General features: G+C 35.8%; 1 protein-coding gene across 3 annotated transcripts in view; it reads left to right on the top strand.

Moving 5' to 3' along the window:
* Positions 1 to 27,281, top strand: part of DCAF6 (DDB1 and CUL4 associated factor 6) — a 90,735-nt gene extending 63,454 nt beyond the window's left edge. For 2 of the 3 annotated variants that reach the window (XM_031045010.2, XM_031045008.2), the window contains 10 exons: positions 999 to 1,104; positions 3,523 to 3,638; positions 4,478 to 4,561; positions 4,737 to 5,058; positions 10,129 to 10,170; positions 16,457 to 16,595; positions 20,437 to 20,593; positions 22,152 to 22,240; positions 25,050 to 25,155; positions 26,712 to 27,281. In XM_031045010.2, the coding sequence (XP_030900870.1) occupies positions 999 to 1,104; positions 3,523 to 3,638; positions 4,478 to 4,561; positions 4,737 to 5,058; positions 10,129 to 10,170; positions 16,457 to 16,595; positions 20,437 to 20,593; positions 22,152 to 22,240; positions 25,050 to 25,155; positions 26,712 to 26,776 (1,226 nt within the window). In that variant the 3' untranslated portion in view covers positions 26,777 to 27,281. The remainder of the gene's footprint in view (positions 1 to 998; positions 1,105 to 3,522; positions 3,639 to 4,477; positions 4,562 to 4,736; positions 5,059 to 10,128; positions 10,171 to 16,456; positions 16,596 to 20,436; positions 20,594 to 22,151; positions 22,241 to 25,049; positions 25,156 to 26,711) is intronic. The other variant, XM_031045009.2, reaches the window with a different exon arrangement.
* Positions 27,282 to 27,674: the final 393 nt, after the last annotated feature.

Below are 27,674 nucleotides of genomic sequence, written 5' to 3'. Positions count from 1 at the left end.
GAGACTACATAGTCTACTTAGCGGTCATTTGAGTGACGCCTAATACTAAGAAAACTCTCCTAGCTGAGTTCTGAGAGAATGGCACATCTGTAGTGAGGCTTAACCGGGTAGTACTTTCCCTTAACTATTTAGTATTGCCCAAGGCCATCTTCAGTATTAATGGCAACTGTGCTACGCATATAGATAGGCTGTGACAATTAATTTTATTCAAGGGTGGTGCATGGATAGATATCATTGGACAGTTCTGTTTTGAAGTAGACCACTGAACATCCTTAATGCTATATGTGCAGCAGATGCTTGGCAAACTTGCAGTGGTTTTTATTTTATTCACTTCTATTGCTTTTGGATGTTGTGGATAGTTAATTTTGCAAATACTCCCTTTCTACTTACAGTTCCTATAATATGAAAGTTTTTTTAAACCCAAAGAACAGAACATGATTCAGAACATGAATTTACAGTGGTTTTAGGACAAATACCTGACAATGTAAAGCAGGTCTAAAGATACTTGTAGTTGACTAGTTTGTAAGAAGGAAAAAAAAAAGTAAAAGAGGTAGTGATTTTTCTAGACTGCTTGTATCTAGATCTCATAATCTTACATATGTGTTTAATGAGAAAAAAAGACTGAACACCACTTCCAAAGCTACTTGTATTCTTAATATACTTGATAGAAAAGGGATCTGCTGATAAACAATAATATTGTGTGTAAAAATATCTATCTACAATTTTATTTACCTGCATGTTGAAGGACAGCATCTTCTTTTGTTTGCTCTTATAAATACAAATCATTTTAGCCCATTTTTAAAGCATTGCAAATTTAATGTGTTTACTCTGAAACTTTCTAACTTTTTGCTTGGGCTGTAAGAGCTTTTAAATTGGTATTCTACATGTTACTGCCACATTTGGCCTTTGTTAAGATAATTAAATTAATCTTCAGAATTATAACCGCTTTATTTATATTACTGATTGCAATCCAAACTTTATCAACCCTGTATTTACAGAGAGTGATAAGCCACGAACAGGAGCGGGTGAACCGGTTTTAAGTTTGCACTATAGTACAGAAGGAACAACTACAAGCACGATAAAGCTGGACTTCACTGATGAGTGGTAAGAAGCTAATTTTGGTTCTGATTGGTTATTTATCAGCACATATCACTTAACAGTTGTCTAGCTTCGATACAGATAAGTTATTTTTCTGTATGGTATATCTATATTTTTAGGTGTATATAGACAATTTGAAATGGCTTTAGTCGTTAATGCATTCAGAACGTAAAAGACATACTTTAACATTAAACCTTTATGTAAAAGGGTGGCTTTTTTTGTGATACTTTGAATCTTTTTAATTTGAAACATGCTATCTTCATCCTACCCTGGCATAAAATCAGTGTTTACTATCTATCTTAGTAGATTAGTACAGTGATGGAAAGGTGGTCCAGGGACTCCCAAAACAAGCACAATCTTTATCTCCTATTATTTCTATTCCTTTGCTTATGTTTTCAAAATTTATGTAGAAGATAGTAAGTAGAAATGCTTGCTGCATTTGTTACATGGCTGGAGGAAAAAAAGCCCACAAAAAACCAATCAAACTCACCAGATTTAGTTATTTTAAGGTTCTGTGGCTGTAGACATAAAACATACACCTTGCCCATAGCAGTTTGGAAGCTTTAAACGGGGCTCTGTGTGTTTTCACATCTCAAATACTATGACAGTTATGTTCAACCAATTTATCAGACTGTATTTCTGTTTTAGAGACCAAGTCAAGCAAGCTTTGACAGAATTTTGCAAATGTTTTGCTTATTTGTTCGAGTTGGTTTTTTAAATGTAATAATAAAATATTACTACCACTGTATCACAGAAAACAAATATTATTAAACATTAACACTTTGTTTCTGTGTTTACTTTAAAACAAAATTTGAAAAATGCATTTTACACTTTAAACAGTTAATGACATAAGTGATGCTGAAGATGATAAATGTGCATGAACAACTGCCTCAGAAACAATATTAAGAAAAAGTAGGGTGAACAGGAAATGTACATTAGGGACAGGAAAATTACCTGTTACAAAAATCTGTAATTGTTGAAGTAAAGACTACTAGTAGTGAAAACTACTAAAACTTAACTTCACATATATATTCAATCTAATAGCAGGTATTCTACCAAATCTCTTGGGCCAAAGGGTAGCACCATGTGAATGACAAGCATCAAATATACTATCAAAGGAGAATGAAGGACTAAACATCATGATCTTTTCAGACTAATAGTAGCCATATTCAAAGCTTTAGGACAGAAAGGCATATTAAAACAAGCAGAACATGGGAAATAAAATTATGGGAAGTAGAATGCATATAATTCAGTACCTCTTATTTGACAGAATAATGAGTTATAGAAACGTACATGGTGTAATAGAGATTTTCCATGAAGTATTTGATACTTTCCTGCATTATGAACTTTTATTCAAGGTGGGTCAGATAGGTCAATAAAGAAACTGAACATAGTGGAAAACTAAGTTAATGGAGCTTTTGTAATGGCTAGTGTAATGTGGGTAGTGAGAGGAAGAAGCATTCTGTAGTGGAACAAAGTTGCATGGCATTGTCAGTTCAGAGGCTAACTAAAAATATTGTTCCAGGGAATACAATAATTAAGTAGAATGCAATTCCATATAACAAAATGATGCAGTTGAGGACAAATATCAAAAACCTGATCTGTAATTTAGGAGCGTTGTGAAAATTGAATGCAGGTACACTTGGACCTACCAGTCACTTCATTCTCAGTATAATGCAGCTACTCGAAGGGTAGATATGATCCTAGATGTTACCAACTGGGAAACCTCAGCAAAGAATGAGAATTTACTGGTGCTGCCACTCAACTCTGCTGTGTGCAAACTTTGTCATGCTTTCAAGAAAACTGATTCAAATTGGCAGGGATTCAACAAATGGTTATGAAGGGAACTGGGGAAACAGAAAACCTGCTATGGAAGCAGACTGTAGGGCTTAATGTAACAAAAGCACAATATGTTATTTGGCTCTCTCAAAACCATCTTTTTCACAAAACTGCTAGTGTGAAAAGTAACACTGAAGTAAAAATTAAAATGCCTCAAAAATACAGGAATTGACTATACCTTGAGAATTTTATCTGAATCAGTTTTTTAACTGGGTTGGTTAGGATTATGTGTTAGTGCTCAGCTGACAGTTTGTAATGACTTTAGTTCTTTGAACACATACGCTTTTAAAAAAATGCGTAAATAGTGTAAATCCTTCTAAATTCTAACAATATTCTGAAAAGCAATGAAGAAATCCTTTAAAGGTTCTGTGGTGCAGAGGAATATGGGTGAGTAGTGATGGACATAATAAAAGGAAATTTTGAAATTGCTGTGAAGGTTCTTAGTTGTAGTTGCTGCCAGGAGCTATTGAATTGTGAGGTTGCAGTGAGAATGGTGATGCTGGGTAGGCTCTGCTACTGTAAAGATCTCATCTATTTATATTCTTTCTACATTTCATTTTTATTTTTTACATGTTATGTTGCCAGGAGCAGCACAAATTCAAGCTCTAGAGGAAGTGGAAGTCATTGCAAAACTGAAGGCCAAGATGACTCTGTGAAAACAAAAGCCTCAGAAGAATCGGGGCCTGAAGATGAAGAAACAAGTAAGATACAGCATTATTTCTGTAATGCTAAGGTAAAAATTCTGCTTTTGTATGTTCCTGACTACTATTGAGCAAAATGGGTTTCTCATATACATGCATATGAAGGCAGAATACAGCCATAATAGAACATGAATTTTTTCAGGAAAGAAAAAGGTACCAATCTGAAATCGTTGCAAACAAATATAAAGAAAATAAACTTATCCTCTCTTTAGTTCTAAAACCCTTATTCTTTCTTCTTAAAGATGTATGCTGCCCCAGTTTGTATAGAAGAATAGAAAACTGCATTTTGAGCTTTCACTGTATTGAACTTTCACTGTATTTTGTTACACACAGATGTCTTGCTCAATTTATTGCCAAAAGGCAAATGACTGGTTCCAGCAAAATCTTTGTCTTCTTAAATCCCTTTCAATAAAGGGATAATTCAGTTTCTGTTTTCAGAAATAATAGCTTTCAGTAAACGATCAGCTGTTTCAACAGTATTAACACTATTTTTTGCAGCTAAAGTTTTCATAGCATGGGATATTAAGTATACTAAGGACAAAAAAATAAATACTTCTTTTTCTTTGTTAGTATATTCACCTGGGCAACTAAATCAATTTATATCTATACACTGACTTTTATTAGTATCTGAGATTACAGTAAAGTAATATGTGGACTTTGGAAGGAATTGATCAAGGAGTGCTAGTATCTAGGACTAGTAACTAGGGGTCTAGTATCTAGTCCTAGTATCTACTAGGACTCCTAGTATCTAGGAGTGCTAGTATCATTTAGATTTGCTTATGTTATAGATGTGCATCTAAATGAAATCAGGTGATTTACTATAAAGTTGTTTAATTCAGGAGTTCCTGATGCATCTCCCAAGGAAGACGCAAGTGCTGAAGAGCTGAAAACTACAGATGACACTATAGAGACGACAGAAGCATGTATGTATCTGTACTCTTTCAAGTATAGTTACATGAAAAAGTAGAGAATGAAAAACTAAATTTTCAATATAATCTCAGTATGCATAATTTAACTTCTGTGACCATTTATAATGTCTTCTGAAATAGGTTAGAATCATTAATGGTGTGACTTATATTCCCCAATATTTTCTGTTAGCTGTATCAGATAAACCTGGTCCTGAGCATTCTGGAATCCATCCAGAAGAAAATGACCCCAGTGTTGATGCTGTCTCTGGAAATGTAGAGGAAGAAGCCTCCTGTGAAAAAAGTGTGAATCAAGAAATGTCAAGTCAAAGTACTGAATCCACTGCCAACTCACTTGCTGCAAACAATGAACCTCAACCACACCCAGAATCCTCAGGGCTTGCACCTCCAGATGAGTCCTCTACTAGGACCTCAGCTCTTCAAGAAACTGATGATAGTGATGATGATCCTGTTCTGATCCCAGGGGCAAGGTATCGAGGAGGACCAGGACACAGGTTAGGGGAATGCCAATCTCTGTTACTGCTTGGCAAAATTTATTTTTTTCTTTATGGAATATGTAAAAACCCATGCCTTATATCCTTAAATAAGATAAGTTATTCTTTGACAACTAGCCAATAGCTTGATGTCAGAGTCTAATTTGATGGTGTGTAAGATATTGATATATATAGAAAGAGATATATCGCTATGTTTTCCCTAGGCAGGCAAGTTTCTACAGATCTAATACCTGCTCTCTTGCCTGTTGAGTACTCCAGTGCTAAATATTGGTAGTTCATTTTTTAACATTCTGCTTTTAGTAGGAAATACAGAAAGTTCATAGATTTGCATACAGGTACATTTTCTTTAAAACGTACTTTAGGTGTTCTTCAGCAAAGCAAGAGCCTGTAACAGTCGTTCAGCAATGCTGTGTTTGTCTCTAGTACATGCATTTAAGAGTGATGTGTTCAATTTTTCATTCATCTGTTTTTCTGAAGGAGAAACTCTAATACTTTTCCTGTTGTTGGTTAATGATTATCACAATGTACAACAGTAAAATAAAAAGATAGATTACTAGTTGTTGTGATTAATCAAAGACACATTTAATAAGCTTGATATATTTTTTTTTCTTGTAAAATATAAACAGCTGTACGTACTTGCTTGATCATTCAGTAAGCCCCCAGTTTGGTATTGCTGGTTTAATACCTTTGTTCACTAAATTTGATACTTTGACTTTGTAAAAGCTGTAATAATTATTTAAGCAACATCTTTATTCTTAGAATTAAGAAAATACCTCCTTTACTTGTTTCAGCTCTTATGTAACAGTGTCAGATGCTTTACCTTTACTCCTATTCTGTTCAAAGGCAGCGTTATCTTGATATTAATTTCTTATGCTAGCAATGCAAAATCCTTACAAGAAGCATTACAATATGTATTCATTAAAAATCAGAAGGAATTTTATACTTCTGTTTAGAAAAGGTTTTGCCTAATAGACAGTTATAAAATACAAAGTCATAAGCCACAAAATTGTCAGTAGTGACAAAAATAAATCAGTGGTTGCTTATTTCATAGCATGAGTAATTCTGTTCAAGAAATGACAGTTTTTATGAAAGCCAATATATACAGAGTCCATCATAATCCTTGAATTTTCCATGCAATACTAAGTAATTCTAGGTAAATACCTAATGCCAGAACTAGTTTCCACTACAGCACCAATATTCATTATGATCTAATGATTGAAAAGCAAGCTGTGAAAAAAACGTGCAATTTTGATCACGTTTTCAGGCAGGATTCTTAGCTTCTCTGCATGCACCTTACGTTGTCTCTATGATGCAATAGTAATAGTAAGGTAGTAAGAATCATAGAATCATAGAATAGTTAGGATTGTAAAGGACCTCAAGATCATCTAGTTCCAACCCCCCTGCCATGGGCAGGAACACCTCACACTAAACCATATCACCCAAGGCTTCATCCAACCTGGTCTTGAACACTGCCAGGGATGGAGCATTCACTACCTCCCTGGGCAACCCATTCCAGTACCTCACCACCCTCACAGTAAAGAATTTCTTCCTTATATCCAGTCTATGACACTTCCAAGTATCATATAGCTGTTACAATTTCCCACTAGTGGGGATATCTTAGATGAAGTTATACTTCATCTGACATGCTTCTTTTCCTCCTTTATGTGCAGCAAGATTTCTTCCTGTAGCAGTTTAAATTTACTATATAGGAAAGATCATTCAAACAAATTAATGGTATTATTAGGATTCTTTATGCTGCCCCCTGTTTTCTTATTCTTTCCTCAGATTTCTGACAAAAGTTGCTGTGTTGTCAATACTGGTTTAGGATTGCCTCCAGGCTTTCATTACCCAGGTTTAATGCTTGACCAGTTCATTTTGTTCTGCTTTTGTGTGTGTGCAAGCAGCAAATTTTTCTAGTTTTAAATTCTGAGCAGTCAGATATTATTTACACTACATTCCCTCCTATTCTTCCAGTTTCAGGAGTTTCTAAATACCCTTTGAGATACTGAAGTAAGACATCCTGTGTGTGATCAAAGGAATTTGGATTTCCAGAGAGAAAACAGGCAGTGGTGGTCCTAAAGGCTAGCTATAAGCCCTATTAGTATTTATATTCTGTATAAAATAGAGTGAAAGGAACTGGATGTCCTCTCTACTACTACTGTGAATTCCTTTCATAAACTGATTACATTTATTTAAACTCCCTCTGGCTCATGTGGAAAGATACCTCAAAACATTGTTGCTATAATGGATGCAAATTGGCTAAAATTAGTAATTTTGTTTTGTGCTAAGATACAGTTTTGATTGAAATACATTTTCATGCCAAGTGCATATCATTTCAGTGATTATCCTGTCCATTTTCAGCCTATATCTCACTAGACTCATTGCCAAGTTTTTCTCACTCTTAGCAGTAAAAAAATTGTAGTTTTCCTTCAGTCATGCTTCAGTCTGTTCTCCTCCATGTTCCACTTCTTTTGTGAATATTGTAGACCAGACTTTTATGCTACATTGCACTGTTTGGCTTTAGCTAGGATTAATGGTATTATTGACTGTCTAAGAGAAGGTTCTGTGAGATACAAGTAAGCTGTGTTACATACTTCTCCTCTCTTGCTGTCTCATAGTGGTGGCTTGTGGTCAGGCACAAGATCAGTTAGCATACTGAAGTCTTACTTATTTTGTAATTTCTAATTGATGTGTTCTTATCTTTCACCAGAAGGAAGCTCAGCAGTGTATGACTATCAATTTTATACTACTGAATTTCTACCCACCTCTTTTTCTCAAGGTCTTACAGTGCCCTCTATATTCATAAAGTTACCCAACCTTGTATCCTCAATGCACTGCATGAATACATTCCTACATTCTGCTCAAAGACTATTAGCAATATATTAAATAAAATTGCCTGCAAGACTGGTGCTTAACTCCACCAGGATGCTTCCTACAGGCTTACATTTTTTCTTTTCTCACTTAGTAAGTTGTAGAACCTAACAGTTCCTTTACTAAATCTCATTTTCTCAAGTTTATCTAATCATTTATTTTCCAATATGTCATCCTATAAGATAATTAATGGCATTAGTATAGAAGTAATAAAGTAGAATTTTTCCTTTCTAGAATATCTGGAGTGGAGCTGCTTTGGGGCTTGTTTGTTTGGGATTTTTTCTTTCTGGAGAAGGTTAGAAGAGTAGCCTGCAACAGTCTTACTTTTTGTGAACCTATTTTACGCAGTGGTACAAAAAAGACTTCTAATTTTTGTCTGGGTCATAAAAAGTAGTCCGTAGCCTTCTGAAACTGAATGCTGAAAGCTGTATGACTAATAAGTCTTTTCCAGTATGTAGCATTACTAGTTTTATTAATAATGAGTTTTAGGTTTCTTTAGGTCATGTTTTTTTTATACCTAATAACTAGCTATTGTCTGTATTGAGGAGAAACCCCACAGTTGGGGAAATGAATATACAGAAAACTCTCAGAGTCATTTTTCCACTGTAAAGTACAATTTTCACAACTGAGAAAGGAAGGATAGGCTTCTGATTCTCTACACTGAAATACTGATCTTAAACTTTCTCTTAAGGAAAAGAAGTGGCTGAAACACCCTTTTTGTAGCTCTGTTGACAGTACCTGCAGTTAAATAAATTGAGAACTTCCTGCTGCATCAACTCCACTGGTCTCAGTTTAGTTGTTGTAAGATGGGTATAGATTTCAGATTTTTGAATGGAATGTTCTCAGTTTTGCAAATCTACTCAGTTTTGCAAATCTAATATTTACAGAAATTCTATTATTTGAATTTTGTTTTGGTACTAATTCAACTTTTAATGTTTTCAAACCAAGAGTATGGTCTCTTTTTTTTTTTTCCTCTGGCGTAATGTAAGAATAGATATAAGGGACAAATTATTTTTATGGATGTTTATTAATCTCAAAACAGAATAAGGATAGATGGTTTCTCACCAGCTAAGCGGAAAGTGAACTGTCAGGAAAGACTATGCAACAGAAACACAAAGTTTATACCTGCTTTACTGTTTTGAGCAGAACTTGGAGTAGTAGCAGCAAAATGTGGAAAAACAGCACAATCTTTTGGTTGATAAATTTGCTAAGTCAGCTAATGTTGACTAGGAATCAGCTAGAAATAGTTTTAACACTGGAGGACATTTCTTCAAAAGGAATAATTGAGAATGTGATATCTGACTCTTCTGAAGCATTTCTGTAGCCACTGAGTATCGCTATAGGAATGGTGAAGATCAGTGACTGAAAGAAGCTAAACAGTTATTTAAATTTTTTGTCATTGAGCTAGTCAGTACATGCTCTTTTCAACAAAACATGTAAGGATCTGTGCAGATTATTTCTAAATGAATTTTAATAAAACCCCACACCAAACCAAACCTGTTTTGTACAGCAGAGCAGTTTAGCTAGATAGCTAGAATGGAGAAAATAACCTTCTGGGTATTTTAGGGAATCTACAGGAAAAGATCCTTTTTTTTATAAATACAAGAAGATATGCAGGTATTTTAATCCTGAAGTATGCACATAGCATATCATATCTCCTTTAAAATTGACAAAGTCCAGCAAATTTAGTTGGGAGATACATGACTTGCCTTAGCACCATACTTTGTAATATGGGGAAAAAAAATAAAAAAATCTATACAAAATGTTCTTAATGCATCGATCTTAATTTTTACAAATTAGTCAAAACAAATCAGGGCTATTTTCCTACTTCAGTGACTGAATTAACTGTGTTTGGACTTCAATAGAAGCTGATCTGTGAGCAGAAGCTAAGCCTGGCAAATGTTAAATTAGTAGGTTAAAAATTCAAACAAGAATAAATGTAAAATGGAATGGTTATGCAGCTGCTTCCACTTCTGCTATGATCTATGAAGAATGACTGCATTTCTAAGATCAACTTTGTGTACTGTTATGCAATCTGAATACTATTTTTGCTGAGTTCAAGGTAGTCTCATATACTAACACTGAGGAGGAGTCTTCTCAGTTGGAATACATAGAGCACATTTTGTAATAGATGCTAGCCTTTTAAAAACATGATACCCAGCATTTTTGAATGACTTCAGTTGTTGTTCCCTTTACTAGATATAATATCAGAGGAACAGCGATAGATGATAGAATAATGAGGTAATTAATTATTTTCTTCCTCCCCTCCTCCTCTTTATTTCCATATAATGGGTTTATCAGGTTCTTGGTTTTCATATCTAACTGGCATTTTAAGAATTGCTATACTTTAAATGCTATGAATTGCAGAGCATATTGCTTGAGTTATATGCAGCTGCATGTATTGCATGGACATTGACAAGAAATGGCAGCATATATATTTAACAACCTATTAACCTTTTTATTGCGTGCCACAGAAATTAATGCACTTTGAAAATTGTGTAGTTTGTGAAAAGCAAGTACCTTTTTTTTATGTAGCTGCTGAGGAATGTGTTATATTTGCATGTGCCACTGCTGACTTGCTTTGCCTGGTAGTAAAAGACACCCAGTTCTGAACAAAAATGTAAGGATACATGTACCAAAGACTGGTCCTATTTTTTTCCTGAACAAAGTTATGGAACTGAGCATAATTATTAAAGCTATATTTGATAATTTATATTTAGCAAGATACATATTAAATCAGAATATTTCTTTTAATGAAATTAAAATGTCACTTGATCTCATATTCCATATTGAAATACTTGAGTGAATTAATTGTCAGAACATGTAAGGTAATTTGAGCAATTGTGTTCGGCCACACACCATAAGAGGGAGAAACTAGCTACCATGATTTAGTGCCAAAGGCTATATGTAAGGGAAATGGCACAAAAATTCTAATAATGAAAATTAACATCTTGGCTTTGTGTGGCTGGAAAGGAAAAGAGTCAGGATTTGGTTAAATAAAAGACTTAGACCAAGTCCTATAATTTAAATGCCTTCAAGAAAATAACACAGACATGTATTTCTTTGTCTTATAGTCCAATCTTAGCTGCAATTGGAATACATGGATTTAATTTGGCATTTTTCTTAAACATTCATGAATCTCTGTACTGTCTGTGCTTTTAAGTTTCATGATAGGCATTCTTTCTATGTAAAAATGTTCACTGTGGAGTTCTTCAGCTGTTCATTACAATCCATGGGAATATTTGTTTCATTTTGCTATAAATTTAATATAAAAATAAATGATGCAAAATCAGTATAGAATTTCTTATCAGTATATTTTTCTCTGATTTTCACTGTCATTCTGCAGTGTATCAGGTGAAAACTGAAAAATGTTTTGTAGCTGAGAATACTTGAAATATTGATTGTGTTAGAAGGCTGGGAAATGAGTTAGTGCATTACAGGAAACATTCTATATGATTAGTGGTGAAATAACTTAGGCTTCTGGGCAGAGCCAGTATCCTGTTAACATGATGGTTTTGTCCTTGGTTTTGAATTGTCTTTTGATTGAAATTTGACAGCAGCACTCTTTTCAATAGGTTCAGAGGCTTCTAAAGGAACATGATTCCCTGGAATTAAAATTAGAAATTTAATAAAATTTTGATATTTAGAAAAGAGTTCTATTTTAACATTGTGGCTGTGGGTTAACCCCAGCAGGCAGCTCTGCCCTGCAAAGCTTGGTCACTCGCCCCAGGTGGGATGGGGAGAAAATCTGAAAGCTAAAATAATGAGGGAACTTGTGGATTGAGGTAAAGACAAGTATAATGGCTTATTAATTAGGCACCTTCCTGAGTTGGATTTGATTTTGGTGATGAAAGCCAGCATGTTAGACACATCCTTGGAATTCTTGGGCAGGAGCATGGTAGCTGGCGGGTGTATTCCTCTACACATACAGCAAAGAAAGTACCATAAAGCATCAGAGAATTAGCTTCTAAATTAGTAGTTATAAGCCTTAGGTTCTGTGCAGTTGTTCTGAATGGGGCAACATATCAAATGAGGTCAACAAGAGGGGGAGAAAGAAATTAATTGAAAGAGCAGAGAGAAGGAACCAAGGTTTCTGGTACTTATCAAAAAGAGACAACATGTGTAAGTAAACTTGGAAAATTAAGTAGTTACGAAAATCCTTAATTCTGGAGGAATCAATACTGTGCTCAATACTCAGTACAGAGCTGAGATAAGAAGCAAGTACAGGTGAGCTTTGCAGCAGCAAAGGAGGTGATTGGTCTGCAATAATGGTGTTTGGAAGAAGCAGTTATCCAGGGTATCAGATTAATTTTATGGCAGCCACTACATCTGAACCTTTGATGAAACAAAATTTGTAACCAAATTCCTGTAGATTATTTACAAATTCAGTTGATAGATAGTTGTTTGGTTTCCCCTCTACTGGAAAACATACCAGTAATTTTTACTATCTTTCTTCTAACTAGCAGATGATCATAATGTTTTAAAACATGCTGGGCTAGTTAGCCAGAAATTTTTGGGTAATATAGCTTGGGAACTGAGGCCTGCAGTGTGTTCTCTCTCAGATTTTTTTTTTCAAGGGCCATATGTGACATACTGTGCTTTAAGAAACTAGTTATTTAATTGTGCAAATTGCATTGATTTTAGTTTGTTGTTTGTTTTTTTTAATCCTTATTGCACTTCAGAATTTCTAAATGCAGAAAATGTCTTATGCAACAATTTTTTTAAGGCTTACCTTACACATTTACATTTTTTCCATTTCTCTCTGTCACGGTTTAAGCCCAGCCACACAGTCTCCCTCTCACTCCCCCCCTTCCTCCCTGCCCCACTCCCAGATGGATGGGGAGGAGAATTGAAAGAATGTAACTCCTACACGTTGAGATAAGAACAGTCCAGTAACTAAGGTATAACACAAACCGCTACTGCTACCACCAATAATGATAATGATAAGGAAAATAACAAGGGTAGAGAATACAACGGGTCACCACCTGCTGACCAATACCCAGCCCAACCAAGCAGTGATCTAGCCTTTCTGGGTAACTGCCCCCAGTTCTAAATCCTGGGTATGACATGCTGTGGTATGGAATACCTCTTTGGCTAGTTTGGGTCAGCTGTCCTGTCTCTGCTTCCTCCTGGCATCCCCTCCTCCCTGGCAGAGTATGAGACTCACAAAGTCCTTGGTCAGAGTAAACATGATTTAGCAGCAACTAAAAACATCGGTGTTATCAGTGCTGTTCCCAGGCCAAAAGTCAAAACCACAGCACTGCACCAACTACTAAGAAGGAGAAAAATGACCGCTACTGCTGAATCCAGGTCACTCTCTATAATACATAGCTGCAGATCAGCCTGCATCACAGGGATTTTGTGGGGTTTTGTTGGGGGTTTTTTGAACCTGTGTTTAGTTGAAATAATATGACATTACTTGTAAATCCCTGTTCCATTTATCCAAGGCTTAATTTAAACATTTCACTATGAATACATAATGCAACTATATCAATTGATGGAGTTGCCTGAGGAGTGCATAAATTTCATTATTTGTCATTCCACGCTTGGAAGAGTATGCCATTTGGAAGGGAAGCAGCAGCTCACAGTCAGGCTTAACTTCGGCTGAACTTTGGAACAGTACAGACTGCCTGGTATACTTCTGTATCTACTTGATGCTTCAGGTGATTAGTCTACTATCTAAGCTTATGTTGGCAGAGAGAGCAATCACTTATCATAAATACAAATGAAAATTAAAAAGCCACAAAACCAAATATGTTGGATTTCTTAACTGCTGTGGGTTTTTTGTTTTGTTTCTTTTTTTTGAGTAACTTAAATAAAAACATAGAAAATCTGTAGTTACGGAAAAGTTATAATTCTCAGAGGGGATCATTTTTCCTGTAATATTCTTTGTTCTGAAATGTCATTAGATTTGGCTTATATTTGTGTTTTCTGGGGAAGACTTGCCTCTGCCAGGTTCCTGCCTTTAGCAGTGTGTTACTAGAGTGCCTCAGAATAGTTTCACAGTTACATGATAATATGTCACAGTTATATGTGTGTTTGGTTCCATTGTCCTGTTGAAGGTAATCATTGACTTTACAAGGTAACTAAATATAAATCTCTTCATGCCTTTTAAAATAAGACCCCAAATCAGGATTTTATATTCACAGCTGAGTTTACTCAGTAGATAGTTTTTACCAGAAGTTGCTTTGTGCTTCTACTTTTATTTAAAAAGGCATGATTCTCACTGCTGAGGGGGTTTTGAATATCTGTATTCAAGCCTAAGAGGATTTAAAGAAGGAGATTAATTTTACTAGAGATGCTTAGATGAAAAATATTCCAGAAACTACATTGAGTTACCAATTAGTTACTTTAATGCCATCTTCTAATCCTAAGATTTATTACTGCTATCTAGCAAGTAACTCTTCTGAAAGAGCTAGACAAGTCTACTGCTTTGTCAATCCTAATGATGTAACTTCTCTGCTTCTTCACTGCACATATTTTATTGTGTAATTAATGTTGATAAATACACTGAAAATACAAATAGCAATCATAGATAAGTGCAAAGCTAGCAGGCATGCTCTGAAACCAAAAGGGTCAAAGGATCTTACTGTGCTGAAGAGGTGTATGTGTTGTTCCCAAAGCTGTGTGATCACTGATGGGGTTGGTAGGAGAATAGTTCGTATCGCATGCTTCTTGCTTTTACTCTCACACAAGCCATCTTTTCTAAGAGCAAGTGCAAAAACTTGCTTTCTAAAAACAAGTGCAAAATGTACAAATGTTTAAAGTTTGTATGTTACATAATCTGTCATATACGTGCCGCCTTTCTTTTTCCTTCACATAGAAGTAAACTGAAGAGGAGAATAATTATGTGATCTTGAAAGCACAGTAGACCAAGAATATGGGCTTGGGGTTTTTCCCCCTCAATTGTATGAAGACTTTGTGAAGAATCTTCTTAAATCTGTTGCAAATTAAAGTTGAGACTCCATATATTATAAGGGCTAACTAACAAGTACAGTATATATAGTGTAGCATAAAAAGGAGGAACTAGAAGATTGCATAGATATGAGATTTTAAGGGGATAAAAAACTCTCACAAAGGAAGTAGTAATAGTCTATTTTTTATTATGTATTATAATAAGTAGTCCACAGTTAAGTGAATCTATTAGCTACTGCTTACAAATCTTTTCTAGTTTCTATTTTAAAAAAGTAAAATATCTTTTAAAAGCTTACCTGTATTAGGTGATCTGTCTCAGTGTGACAGTTTGTGGTTGGTTTTTTGTTTTTTTTTTTTGTTTGTTTTTTAAATATATATTAATGACTCCTTATTTGCATTAATTTTCCTTCTCTGCCTAGCTGTAGGATAACACTTTACCTTAATATTTTTGGTCCAACTTTCCCCATGACAAAAAAAAATGAAACAAAAATATAAGCAGACCACTGGCTGGGAGAATTAGTTATGAGATGGATCTGGTGGGGTTTTTTTCTGGAAAAGAGGACTTATTGCAAGAGTCCCCAGGATCAGTGGCTAAAACACCATACCACATTACCTGTGGACAAATGCAGTTTACTACTTTCTGGTAGCAGTGTACTGAGGTTGCACATCTATTCAGTTCTGGCTCAGTTTACTTTTCAGGTTCATATAAATTCCGTAAAAGTTTGTATCCTTGCATCCTGCTAAAATATGTACCTGCTCCTTCTTGAGAGTGACACTCCCCTTGGACTGTGTTCAGGATCTCTATGCAACCCTGACATGGAATAAAAGAATAAAAGAGCTAGGTGCAGGTCCTGGGATGTGATAGTTTGGTTACAGCTGGAATTAGGGAGAATCTGCAAACTTAAGAGCTAAACAGGAAAAATTCGGTACCAAGGTCTTTTCATAGATAATTCAAAAAGTAGATTCCTAAAATTAAACATTCACAAAACTAAATAGACAATTTAGCTATTTTTTCTTTGTTATGCTGGGAAACCTTCAGCTCTATCCCTCACTGCTAATTTATAGGATAGTTGCTACCATAATCGATCTCAAATCATCTCTAGCCTTAGTAGAACTTTTTTAAAGCTGTTTAAATCTTGAGTCTTGTCATATAGGAACAGTGAACAGAAATACATTTAACAAAATTTTTGGGAAAAAACAAATCACACCGGAAGGTGCACTAAATCCTTAATAACTTTAAATTTATAAAACTTCTGTTTTGGCATAGATTTTTCACTTCAAAATTTTGTTACCTCATTATGGTTGGAGGATATCTCCTGGACTGAAGAATAAAATAGCATGTGAATTTTGCCAATAGCTGAAGTTTGTTCTTCAGAGGGGGAATAAAATCTGGCATCACTTGACACACCCCTGTCTTGCATGCTATTCTTGTTCTAAGCCAGGATAGAAAAAGTTAGTCTGTAATTTTACATTTGGGATAATGTTGATGTCTATTCCACACTTATGGATACTTTGTTTGAGTGCCTAATTATTATGTTAAAGTCTTTCTTGATAGCCCATTTCAGTGTTTAGAGATGGACTCTCAGTAGTGTTCTCTGTCTGCAATTTTTAGACGATCTGCTGTTGCCCGCATTCAGGAGCTCTTCAGGAGAAGGAAAGAAAGAAAAGAAATGGAAGAACTGGAAACACTGAATATTAGACGTCCTTTAATAAAGATGGTTTATAAAGGTCATCGGAACTCCCGAACAATGGTACAAACTCTTTGTCTGTTTTGGGAACTCTGGAGATTTTATGGTCTGAATCAGTGTAGCTGCCACATACTTGCCAAAAAGGATGCTGTAATGTATCACAAGCACTCTTATATTCAGTCAGAAGCCACACAGCTTGTTCTAAATTAAAATTAAAATCAGTGTGACTCAGGAAGGAAGCAGGAACAAGTTGTAATTGAGAACTAAAATATAAACTTATTTATCATTAGAGATATTTTAGATGTACTTCTAATAGGATAATGAAAAATACTCGCTAAGAGGAGCTGTAAGACAAAACTGCCGAAAAATGAGTATATTGGAAACACGTCTTTCACTACGGAATCGGAAATGCAGTTTCTCTGGCTCATTTTTAGACATCGGGATGACTTTATTGCACTGACTGCAGTCATTGGTACATATTTCTTATAGACAAAAATCTAGCAAGCCTGAAATTTAAAACTGGGCATACTCATGCTGGAAATGAAGTACACATTTTAACAGCAGTAAGGGTTAATAATATGCTAAATAATATGATTCTTTATCATGATGATTTTAAAATCAAGATAGCTGGGGCAAAGCCCAGAGCAAGACAATGTCTCTGTCCTTCAGTGTATTTACTGAGAAAATTGTGCAGAAAGAAAGATAAGGATGCAGGTGTTGTCCTCTTTAGAGCTGTATTATGATGTGTTACTTTGGAAATAATTCCGTAGTAGAGTTCTGTGTAAATGGTCTCAAACTCAATTCTCTCCCTTATCCTGGAGATATTCTTAAATACCAAAGAGTAGGAAATTACTTCATGCTAAACTTCATTGTCCATCATCTGTGTGAACTGTGAAAGCTGCTGCATAGGAAACTTCTGTTCACACAGGTATCTCTTTTGCCCAGTTTATGCCAATTTAAAGAGATTGTAAGAGGTACTGGTAACTGTGTGAAGTGTAATCTTGTGTGTAGGATTACATTTTAAACTTCCAGACTCTTTTCTCCAGCACAAATATCAGACTTTTGTGGAGCCTTGAGCTCACGTTTTGGACTGAGTTTTGATGGTTCTTGAAGCAATGTGCCTCCTCCCTCTGCCACTTCATCTAGCCTCTCACCCTGTAGATGATACAGGACAGCAATGGAGAAAGATACCACCGTTTAGTCTGTTCCTCTTTTAAAACAGCCTAACAATGATTATTTTTATGTCCTACTCTTGAGTAAAATCAGAAATTATTTCTGAAGAAGGCTGTAGTCATTAGTGAAGGAAGTCACCCATTCTTCTTTGATAAGACTGAGTTACATCTTTCTAAGAAGGGAGGGCAAGAGATATCTTGGAATGGAAAGATTACATTTAACAAACTTAATAGTCATTTTTGAAATAAATATTCAAGGGTGGCTTTTGGGGGGTCAGAAATTAAATAAGCCACATTATTTCAGGCTGTAATCAAAAGGGTATCTGAAATGTAACAGCTGTGGAATAATATCAACATATTTCAAGGAGATAGATAGCTAATACTACTGCCACTTTTTCTAGCCTGCCATTTCTCTTGTCTTTTATATAATCATTTTCACTGTAATACTACTCTGTTTCATAGGACACACTGCTTCAGCTACCTCCAGTTCCAAAACTCACACAGATCTGTGAAATACTCAAGGAGTATGGGTTTTCACACTGAATTAGTAAACACACAATTAATAAATAATGCAGCATTTACTACACAAATTATTTATAAATAAACAACATCTAAGAAATTAAAATAGTATGTTCTAATATAAATAATATATTAATCCATAAAAAATATAAGTAACATGTGTAAATGTTTATCAGATAATACATTATTCTCATAATCCTACGACAGTACCGTGTTTTGGGGAGAAGGATGGAAACAAAAAAAAGTTTCAGATTTATTGATATACTTTTCTCCCGGAGACTTTTTCAAGTAGAGTACATGTCAAGTTAGCTGTCTTGTCATTGACTATGTGTGCTATTTTCTTCTGTTCTCAGAACTGGGGACAGGACAGCCTAGCCAGTTCAAGGGAAGGGATGGTCACTTCAGTAGAGAAGTGTTCGCAGCGTAATTAGCAAGTGCATATACAGATGAGACTAGGAATATTTATGACACTTAAGAGAGTAGGTTTAAATACCTACTGAATTATAGCATTTCACATAAGGGAAATAGATGATGTAATAAATCTTTATTTAGTATAGTAGCCTAAAGCATGAGCACACTGTTCCCTAAACCCCCCTCTTTTCCTCTTACATAGATGATGTTGTTCCTCTCTTCATTGGATGAAGAGAAGGCTTGTGTTGGTGGCAGGGAAAGAAAGGCAGAATGTGACAGGAAGCCTTTGCCATCTGTCCCAAGACGATCCAACTGCACCAAAGGAGGCCTTCCATCAGCCTCCCTTAGTGCTGGCAGCTTCCTGGAGAAGCTGCCAGAAGGGAAAAGCCCATCTGCAGGTTGTCTGTGTTACTTCACTGACAAACTATATGGTTGTGGTCTGAGGTGGCTGGTTTTCTAGAAGCCTTCTCAAGGACCATGGATCTTTCTTCAATAACCCTTCAGTCAATGGCCCAGTTGTATTCACTCACAAATAGATATGCAAACTTGCAATGCCATGTTTGTGATATTTCTCCTATCTGTTCCAGTTTCTGAAAAATTCTTGAGTAATTTGTGCATCTTTTTAATAACAATCATTACCATGTCATTTTCAGAGTTGTACAATTTCTTCCTTGAAATGTACGATGTACAGATGTTCAAATGGACAGTTCTCCAATAGGAGAAATGTTCCTTGAATGTTTTAATTATAGTAGATTATAATCCAGGGTCAAATTACCCTGTGATAAATAACATAGTACAGGAGTTAGTTGTAGGCCAAACCCAAAGATAATCCAATTGTAATTTCTGATGGGTGATTTAAAAACTAATGTAATTTGTGTGATGTTAGTCAGATCAGTGCAAAGTAAAATTCCATAAACTGGCCTAAAATGACATTCATTGTTAACAGTAGGCCCGCCAGTAACTCACTGCCTTTGCAAGATAGGCTTTACCTCGCTCTCTATGTTTATACACAGCAACATGTGTATTAAAGAAGTCTATGTTGGCTATGTGTTACACGTACTCTTTGCTGATAGTATGGGAACATTAGTCATATGTAACAAAAGTTAGCCATATCATTTCAAACATTTGCAAAGGTGCTTGGATACCTCAATGAAGTAATGATAGGAACAACTATATAGAACAGAATGCATCATTGCTGTGTCAAGAAAATGATGGTATTATCTGTTCTGTTTACAGGGAGAGATGCTTCTGCTTTCATCTATGATTACTGTAATAATTGAATCTGAAGGGTCACTTCTATCTGGACGCCTTCCTTGTTCAGTGGCTTATAACTTTAATTCCCAGTGCTGCCCTCCTCCCTTCCCCCCCCCTCCCCCCCCAAGCTCATAAACCTCTGTCTCATCTACTCTTTCACTCTAAATGGAAAATGCCCACCAGGGCTTAAGCCATCACACATGTTAACTTACCCAGCTCTTCCCAAAAGCTGTTTCATACACCTCTGCCTCCAATGTAATTTCTTTCACTTTGGAAAGTGACAAATCTCCTGTCATTTATTTCTAAACTTCAGTCTGCCCCAACACTTCCTTTTTATTTTTAGCAGCCACTTTGCTGTGGAGATCTATAACCTTCTGGATTATCTTTTTTGATCATTCTTTATTAAATGTATCCTTTAAATTTTCTTAGATGTTGTTAGGGCAATGTTAGCAAATGTAGAGCTCTTCAGAGCCAGTGTTATTGCAGAAACAGGAGTATCTCTTTGTGCTTTCCACTAGATAGCCTTATAATTTTGATTTTTACTGCAGATAAAAGAAGCCAATTTTTGGGGATCTAATTTTGTCATGAGTGGTTCAGACTGTGGCCACATTTTCATATGGGATCGACATACTGCTGAACATCTCATGCTGCTGGAAGCTGATAATCATGTGGTGAACTGTCTTCAGCCTCATCCATTTGATCCAAGTAAGACAATTTCATGTTCAGTAAAGCATTTTAAGATCTCAGCTTAAATTCTTTGGGCAATAGGGGATTGTAATGATTAATGAACTGTTGTTCTTTTTTCCAACATAAATTAGATAATACTTCTTTTAATTTTGTCTTTTACTAGTGACCTTTGGCCCTTACTCAGTAATGTCTTGGAATGAAAATGTTACTGACACAGCATTTTTAAGAAGTTAAGATATAATAAGAGGAATCTCCCATTTCTCCCCTCAGTCCATTAAATGTTTTCCATTACACAAATGAGGGAAGTATAGGGTCACTGAAATGCCAGCAACACTTTCAGAATTGATATTGGAATCTCATCTCTACTTGGCTCTATTAAAAAAAATAAGTAGGTATCTCAGTCTCACTGGCTTCATGAGATTAGAAGAGTAAACAAAATTAATAGAAATCTATTAATTTGTACTTACAGGAAAATATCTGGGGGAGAGGGGGGTTGATGAAGGACCAAAGTAGTAGAAGGAAATGTGTATCATCTGACTTGTAGGTGGAAGATCTGAACCATTCTCCAGCTTCTTACACAGTCAAAGTATTCAGATTATTTCCTTTTTCCATAGCTTACATAGCTGTAAAGTAACAGTCAGCCATAAATAAATAAGGAAGTAAAGTTGTTACAATAATACCAGAAGAGGATGGGGTTTTTCAGGCAATTTGTGGAAACATGGTATACTGCCCTGTATTGCATAAGCTCTGAACTTTTAAATGTTTAATTGAATTTATGTTCCTGTACATGTTCAGCATGTGTGGCTAGGTTGGACACTTGTCCTCTGTTCAAAACTTCTTTTGGAAGTACATTGCAAATGCCCTGTAGCTTTACTGATTTCTTGATGGAGTGCAACTGTCTTCCTGTCACACACTGAAAATGTAATGAAGAAGTCATCCTTCTTGTAGGACAGTTAATCTTGTAGAGTTTTCCAGTTCCTCAGAACTTCTTACAGAATTTTTACTTTTGTAGCTGCTCTGTGCAGTGATCTAGAGAATGTTCTGCAACTTCTTTTTTTTTCTATATTTTAACAAACATTTATAAGAGCATCCGTTGCTTTTTTATATTTGAATATAAAATAAATTTACATAAAATACGCTGAAATTGTCAAATATCAAAACATATTTGAAATTATCTTGTTTCTGTCTTTGCTTCTGGGTCTGCAAATCCTATGGCTTTGTTATTAATGCATATATTTATCAGGCTGTGAGCAGAATTATATTAGTAGTAGTAGGAAGGTTTGTTCTTACTTTCTGCTCCTATTTTATTTGTATTCTGGTGCACTTTTTATTTAAAACAGAAGGTTCTTACTGTTTGTGTTTTCTTCTTATATATATATTAAAAAATGTACAGTGTGTAATCTGTGGTTCAGATCTTATATGGAGAATTAGTAATTATGTAGCTGTTATGTATGTTCAACACTGTAAATGACATTTGCAATTAAATGCTTGAAGTATTTCTCCTCAACTCCAATTAAGTGCAGAAAATACTGGTAAAGGCATCACACATTTAATATAGAATTACTATTACTTCTAGTTCTGGCCTCTTCAGGTATTGATTATGATATAAAAATTTGGTCACCACTGGAAGAATCCAAGATTTTTAACAGAAAACTTGCAGATGAGGTAAGAAATTTTTTTCTCCTTTTTCATAATAATGTTGAATCTTCCAGTCCAATAAAAGCATTTGGTGCAAATTACTCACACTGAATTAACAAAGTTTTTAATGTTCAACAAACTCATAGCAGCCTTCCAGTATCTGAAGGGGGCCTACAGGGATGCTGGGGAGGGACTATTCATTAGGGACTGTAGTGACAGGACAAGGGGTAATGGGTTGAAACTTAAACAGCAGAGGTTTAGACTGGATATAAGGAAGAAGTTCTTTACTGTTAGGGTGGTGAGGTACTGGAATGGGTTGCCCAGGGAGGTTGTGAATGTTCCATCCCTGGCAGTGTTCAAGACCAGGTTGGATGAAGCTTTGGGTGGCATGGTTTAGTGTGAGGTGTCCCTGCCCATGGCAGGGGGGTTGGAACTAGATGATCTTGAGGTCCTTACCAATCCTAACTATTCTATGATTCTATGAAATGAGCCACAAATAAAAAGCTGCCCTTTATAATAGCTAATTTTCCTATCATTGGCAAGGTTTCGTTAACTCTCCCAGAAATTATATGATATGATCTGGTATTATATACATGAAAGAAGTTGGAAAAAGTATGAACAGTCAGATATAGAAGGAAAATGGGAAGGAATTGAGAAATTAAGGTAGTGCCTGTCTTTAAACAAACAAATTGTCTGAAGGAAATACAGTGGTATACAGAAGAACAGGGAATGCAAAAATCCATCCCAGTAAATATTCTGTGACATACAGTTAAGGTTGCAACTTGAGAACTTCATGGAATAAAGCAAACATTGCAAGCCAAATCAATTATAACAGTCTGTATGTAACACATTATTTTCATGCTCTTTAAGCAATAACAGTGTGTAAAGCAACTGGTCCATGATGAACTTATAGCTGACTGCTGAATAATCACATTTTAATGATTTACATAACAATCTATTAAAATGTTAGGTGCTTTTCTGTAAGTTATATATTGGGGCAAATTTGGCCGTGGGGTTGTTTGGTTGGGGTGTTTTATTTGTGCAATCTCTTGGACAGCAGGATACATAGTAGACTGGGTTTTTTAAATTATTATTTCTCTGTATTAGTGCTATATATATTTAAAACAAACAGAAACCCAGAAACCTTAGCCCCAAACAACCCATATTTCCCTGACCTCCCCCCCTCTTGTGAGTTTTGAACCTTTCCCATTGTTTTAATAGTAGTAACATTGTGTGATGTGATACTTTTTTGTATATTGTATGATAGTTTTAATCTATGACATGTTTTTGGAGCCTTTGAAAGTTAGTTAGAAATAGTGCTAAACATAAGTTTGTGCTTAAAGCACTTGTTTCACTGATCTTTGTGAAATGTAATTTTTAATAATAACAAATCATTTAGAGATGCAATTATTTTTTAATTAAAGGATGTAGAACTTTCAAACTATTTGGCCACAGTATGATTTGTAATTTTACATAGTTTTTGGTTTTTAATTTAATCCTTGTATTGAAATAGCTATTTAAAAGACAAGAGAGTTTTATAGAAATAGTTTTCACCATGTTACATTTGGCTAGAGTAAGTGTACAATTCTTAAACTGAATTTTTCATAGAAGAAAAGGTCTAGGGAGAATGCATTGTACTTGAGGGGAAGTTCAATATAGATACACAACTGTAATTAAAATTGAGAAGAGGCCATAACTTCAATGAATAGGAAAAGACAGTGGGGATGGGAACAAATATCTTAATAGAGAAAAAGCATCAGAAGCAGGCTGTCAGTGCACTGGAGAAATAGGAGGTGAAAGAGGAAAAATTCGCAGCCTGCTGTCTTCTCAGTTTGCTCCATTTAGGGAGTGATCAGCTGTGCAAATTCCCTGGTAAGCAAAGAAGAATGACAGAAAACAGGTGCTTTGATTTGGCCAGGAGAAGGCCACTGCAGACATTTGCAAGAACATGTTCCTCACAAAAGGAAGAGGCCTGAGAAGGAGTCTCAGGGAAGTAAAAAAATGCATTATTTTCCTGCCTTACAGCAACTGATCTGGGAGGAAGGACTGAATAATAATCAGAACTTGTCTCCACCTAAAAAATTCTATACTTAGTGACAGGTAAAGAACATAGCCTTAAAGGTGAGAGGCAAGCTGAAGTGTGGGAATCAAACTTAATGAGAAAGCAAGAAGGATGGCAAGGAAGTACCACAAGGAAGGAATTGAGGCAAAAGAGCTCGAAGTATTGGTTAGTGGATTTTTTTCCTTGAAACTAAGGCAGAAGGAGCTGGCTTTTTCAAGTAATTTAGAGGCATGTAGTAGAACTGTTTAGAAAGAATTACGGAGCTGAAGTATCTTCCTGAACTAGAGTAAAGAAATTGCTTATGTTCTCCAGAAGTTTCAAGTAGCATGAAGGCAGGAGTTTAGGGTAACCTCATCTCTTTTCCTTCCCACATTCTTAGTCGGAGATGGTGCTAGAACTTTTTTCTCTACAGTAGTTGCCGTCTGTAACAGCTTTTTCTCTCATCAGTCCTCTTCATTTCTTACAAGATATCATTTCCAAAAGTTTTTCCCAGTTGCTCATCTACCATGCATATGGACAATGGAATGAGGATCTTACTAGAGCATTCTTTAGATAGACAGATACCTGTAGGCAGTCCACTGTCTGACTTTTCTTACCACATACAATTGGTGTAACTGCATTTTAGTAATAGTTATTAAAATATCGCTTCCTTATTGTAATTTTGGACTCTGTAAATGCCTTTTGCATAGGAACTTTGTATCTACAAACCCATATTGTTGCAGTACAGTTTTGTGTTTATTTTTGATGCTGTTTGTATCCCTTCTCTGCCTCCAGGTTATAACACGTAATGAATTAATGCTGGAAGAGACCAGAAACACTATTACTGTTCCAGCTTCTTTTATGTTACGAATGTTGGCTTCATTGAATCATATAAGAGCAGGTGAGAGGCTTCTGAAGAGCTTATCTACCACACTGGTCTAGGAAATAGCAGATGGATTGGCAAACCATCAAGATCTTCAGCTATCTGGGGCTATACTTGGGGATGGTGAGAAGATTCAAGGGTCTCTTAATGGAAGTGCTTAGGAATAGCTTCTTTAGTGTGAGACTTGCAACATTTTTGCAGCTGTTCTTTTTTACCTTAAAGAGCAAAAAGAGAACAAAATATATGTTTAGATGTTACCATACTATCCACCCTGAAATAGCTTATTTGTAATGTAGTACTAATTAGATGTTGAAAAATAATTCCTTTACTAAAGAATGATCCTTATAGTGAGTGCTGTGTGATTGGAAAGCTATTGGGGATGACAGGAATGCAAGATAAACTGACTGTCATTGTGGACTTGGAATTGTCTAGGGTTGAAGGAGAGGGTAAAGATACAAGACTGTGGGAGATATTAATGAGGCTGCTGGCAGCTGTTCTGGGGCAGCAGGTACTAGGCTGTCCCTTCAGCAAAGGGGCAGTTCCCCAGGGCTGAAACTGGTGATATGAAGGATTGCATGGAAAGTCATTGCTGGGAACTGATGTTCCTGGATGTTAATGCTGGCAAGGTTAATTGCAGTGAAAATGAAGATGTGGGAGAATGGAGAGGCATCATATTGGGTAGGAAGCAAGGAGATTCAAGTTTTGGGAGGCTGGTATGATGTGTGGGGTGGAAACCTAACAGAACTGTAGATGAAGGCGAAAGTGACTGTAGATACTAAATATGGGGACTCTGGTGCTGGCTTAGCAGGGCAGTGGGCTTACAGTGATGAGACAGGAAGGAAGCTGCTGCTCTGCTTTCACCTCTTGCTGATCTGTGAGAATAAGAGAGCCAGGAAGATGACACTGTATAAAGCCCAGTGCTGTGCCTCACCACTGCTGTAACTGAATAAGTTTGGGTTTTTTCTTCATTTCTTATGAGTTCTATGGAGTAAAATACTCGAAGAACTGCCCAATGCTTGAGTTAAAATAGTTTCAGCTAAAATCTGTGTTATGGCCGGGTGAAGTATTTCTTAATTTGAGTGATCTTGAGCCAGTCATGTTCCCTCACACATTTCTATATTTGCCCTTCTGTAAACATTCACTTTAACAGGTACTTTTTCTGATGCATACAGTGACAGTGATTCCCCAGTTTTCTGGAGTATACTGATTTCTAACTTGCAGCTATTCTAGTTTCAGTTCCCCAGAGCAGTGTTTTGATCCCTTGTATTCATTCTCTTTTTAATATTATGCTTGCATTCACCTTTCCTTGTGCTGACAGCCATTCAGCAGCTACAAGGTTTTTCCTTTTGTACACAGATTTCACTTTTACACCTGGAAATCCTTTGGGGCTTTTCTCCTGTTCTCCTTTCTTGTGGTAATATTACTACCCAGTCTCTGCTGTCAGTCCATATGGTCTTTCTTCTCCCATATAACCTGCAGTCACTGTCCATTGTGTAACAGCCCAGGGAGATAGCATGTTATAAATATTTACCAAGAAACGAAAGTTTTCTTTACTAAACCTGTGTGTCTTACAGACCGTTTGGAAGGTGACAGATCAGAAGGATCTGGTCAGGAGAATGAAAACGAAGATGAAGAGTAACCAGCAGTTGTGTGCAAGCACCTAGACATTAATGGAATTTGTATAAGACATTTATATTTTTCCTTACAGAGCTTTAGTGCAATTCTGAGGTATTGCTTTTGGATAACCTAACCTTTTGTTTTTGAATGACTGTGTGCATGACTTTGGGAGAGTGTGCAAGTTAAAATAAGCAAAAATGTTTTTAAAATGTTTTGGCATGTATGATGGGTGCTAGAAGATGCAAAGTGCAATATTTTCCTTAACCTGCACATGTGGGAGCTTAGATCAATGTTTTAAAATAACTTTCATTATAGTAATAAAGTTGGTTCAAATAAATTTCTATACCTGCCATTTGCATGTTTGTTGCTTTCTAATTAAAAGGCTTGGTTGTTTTAAGTAGTTTTCTGTTTTAATTTTGTACAACCATTGATTTATCACGTTGTAACTATAACCTCATTACTGCCTTCATGTGCATTTTTTCTTATAATGTTTGTGAAGTGACAAATACAATTATTTCTTACAGTGAGCACTGGGTTTCTTTGTGACTTTGTGACCCCATGGCTCTTGGTTCTTGCATCTCCATGGACAACCCACACATACATACACTAAATTGTCTTTCCATCAGACTTATGATAGTGCCACTTTATATTCTTTATGTGTGAATCTGTAGCGTTGGTGAAATAGGTGTGTTTCACTAATAGAATCATGAGTATTCATTCTTTACAACAATAGCAGATACATCTTAATTTTCATTGGATTTAGAGCAGAGAAAGTTTAGTGCAAAGGAACACAAATTTGAAAATTCCTGTACATTGCTTCCTAGGAGTATTTATTTGGGAAGGAAGGCAGGTCAGTCAGGGTAAGGGCTCTACCCTTCCTCTATATGTTTTTGGATAGTATTTGGGAAGAGGAAATGAAG

The sequence above is a fragment of the Melopsittacus undulatus genome, chromosome 2 (genome assembly GCF_012275295.1).
Source record: "Melopsittacus undulatus isolate bMelUnd1 chromosome 2, bMelUnd1.mat.Z, whole genome shotgun sequence".
In the NCBI taxonomy this organism is placed as follows: domain Eukaryota; kingdom Metazoa; phylum Chordata; class Aves; order Psittaciformes; family Psittaculidae; genus Melopsittacus; species Melopsittacus undulatus.
Note: the sequence above shows the minus strand (reverse complement) of the source record. Positions and strands in the feature narration are given on the sequence as shown.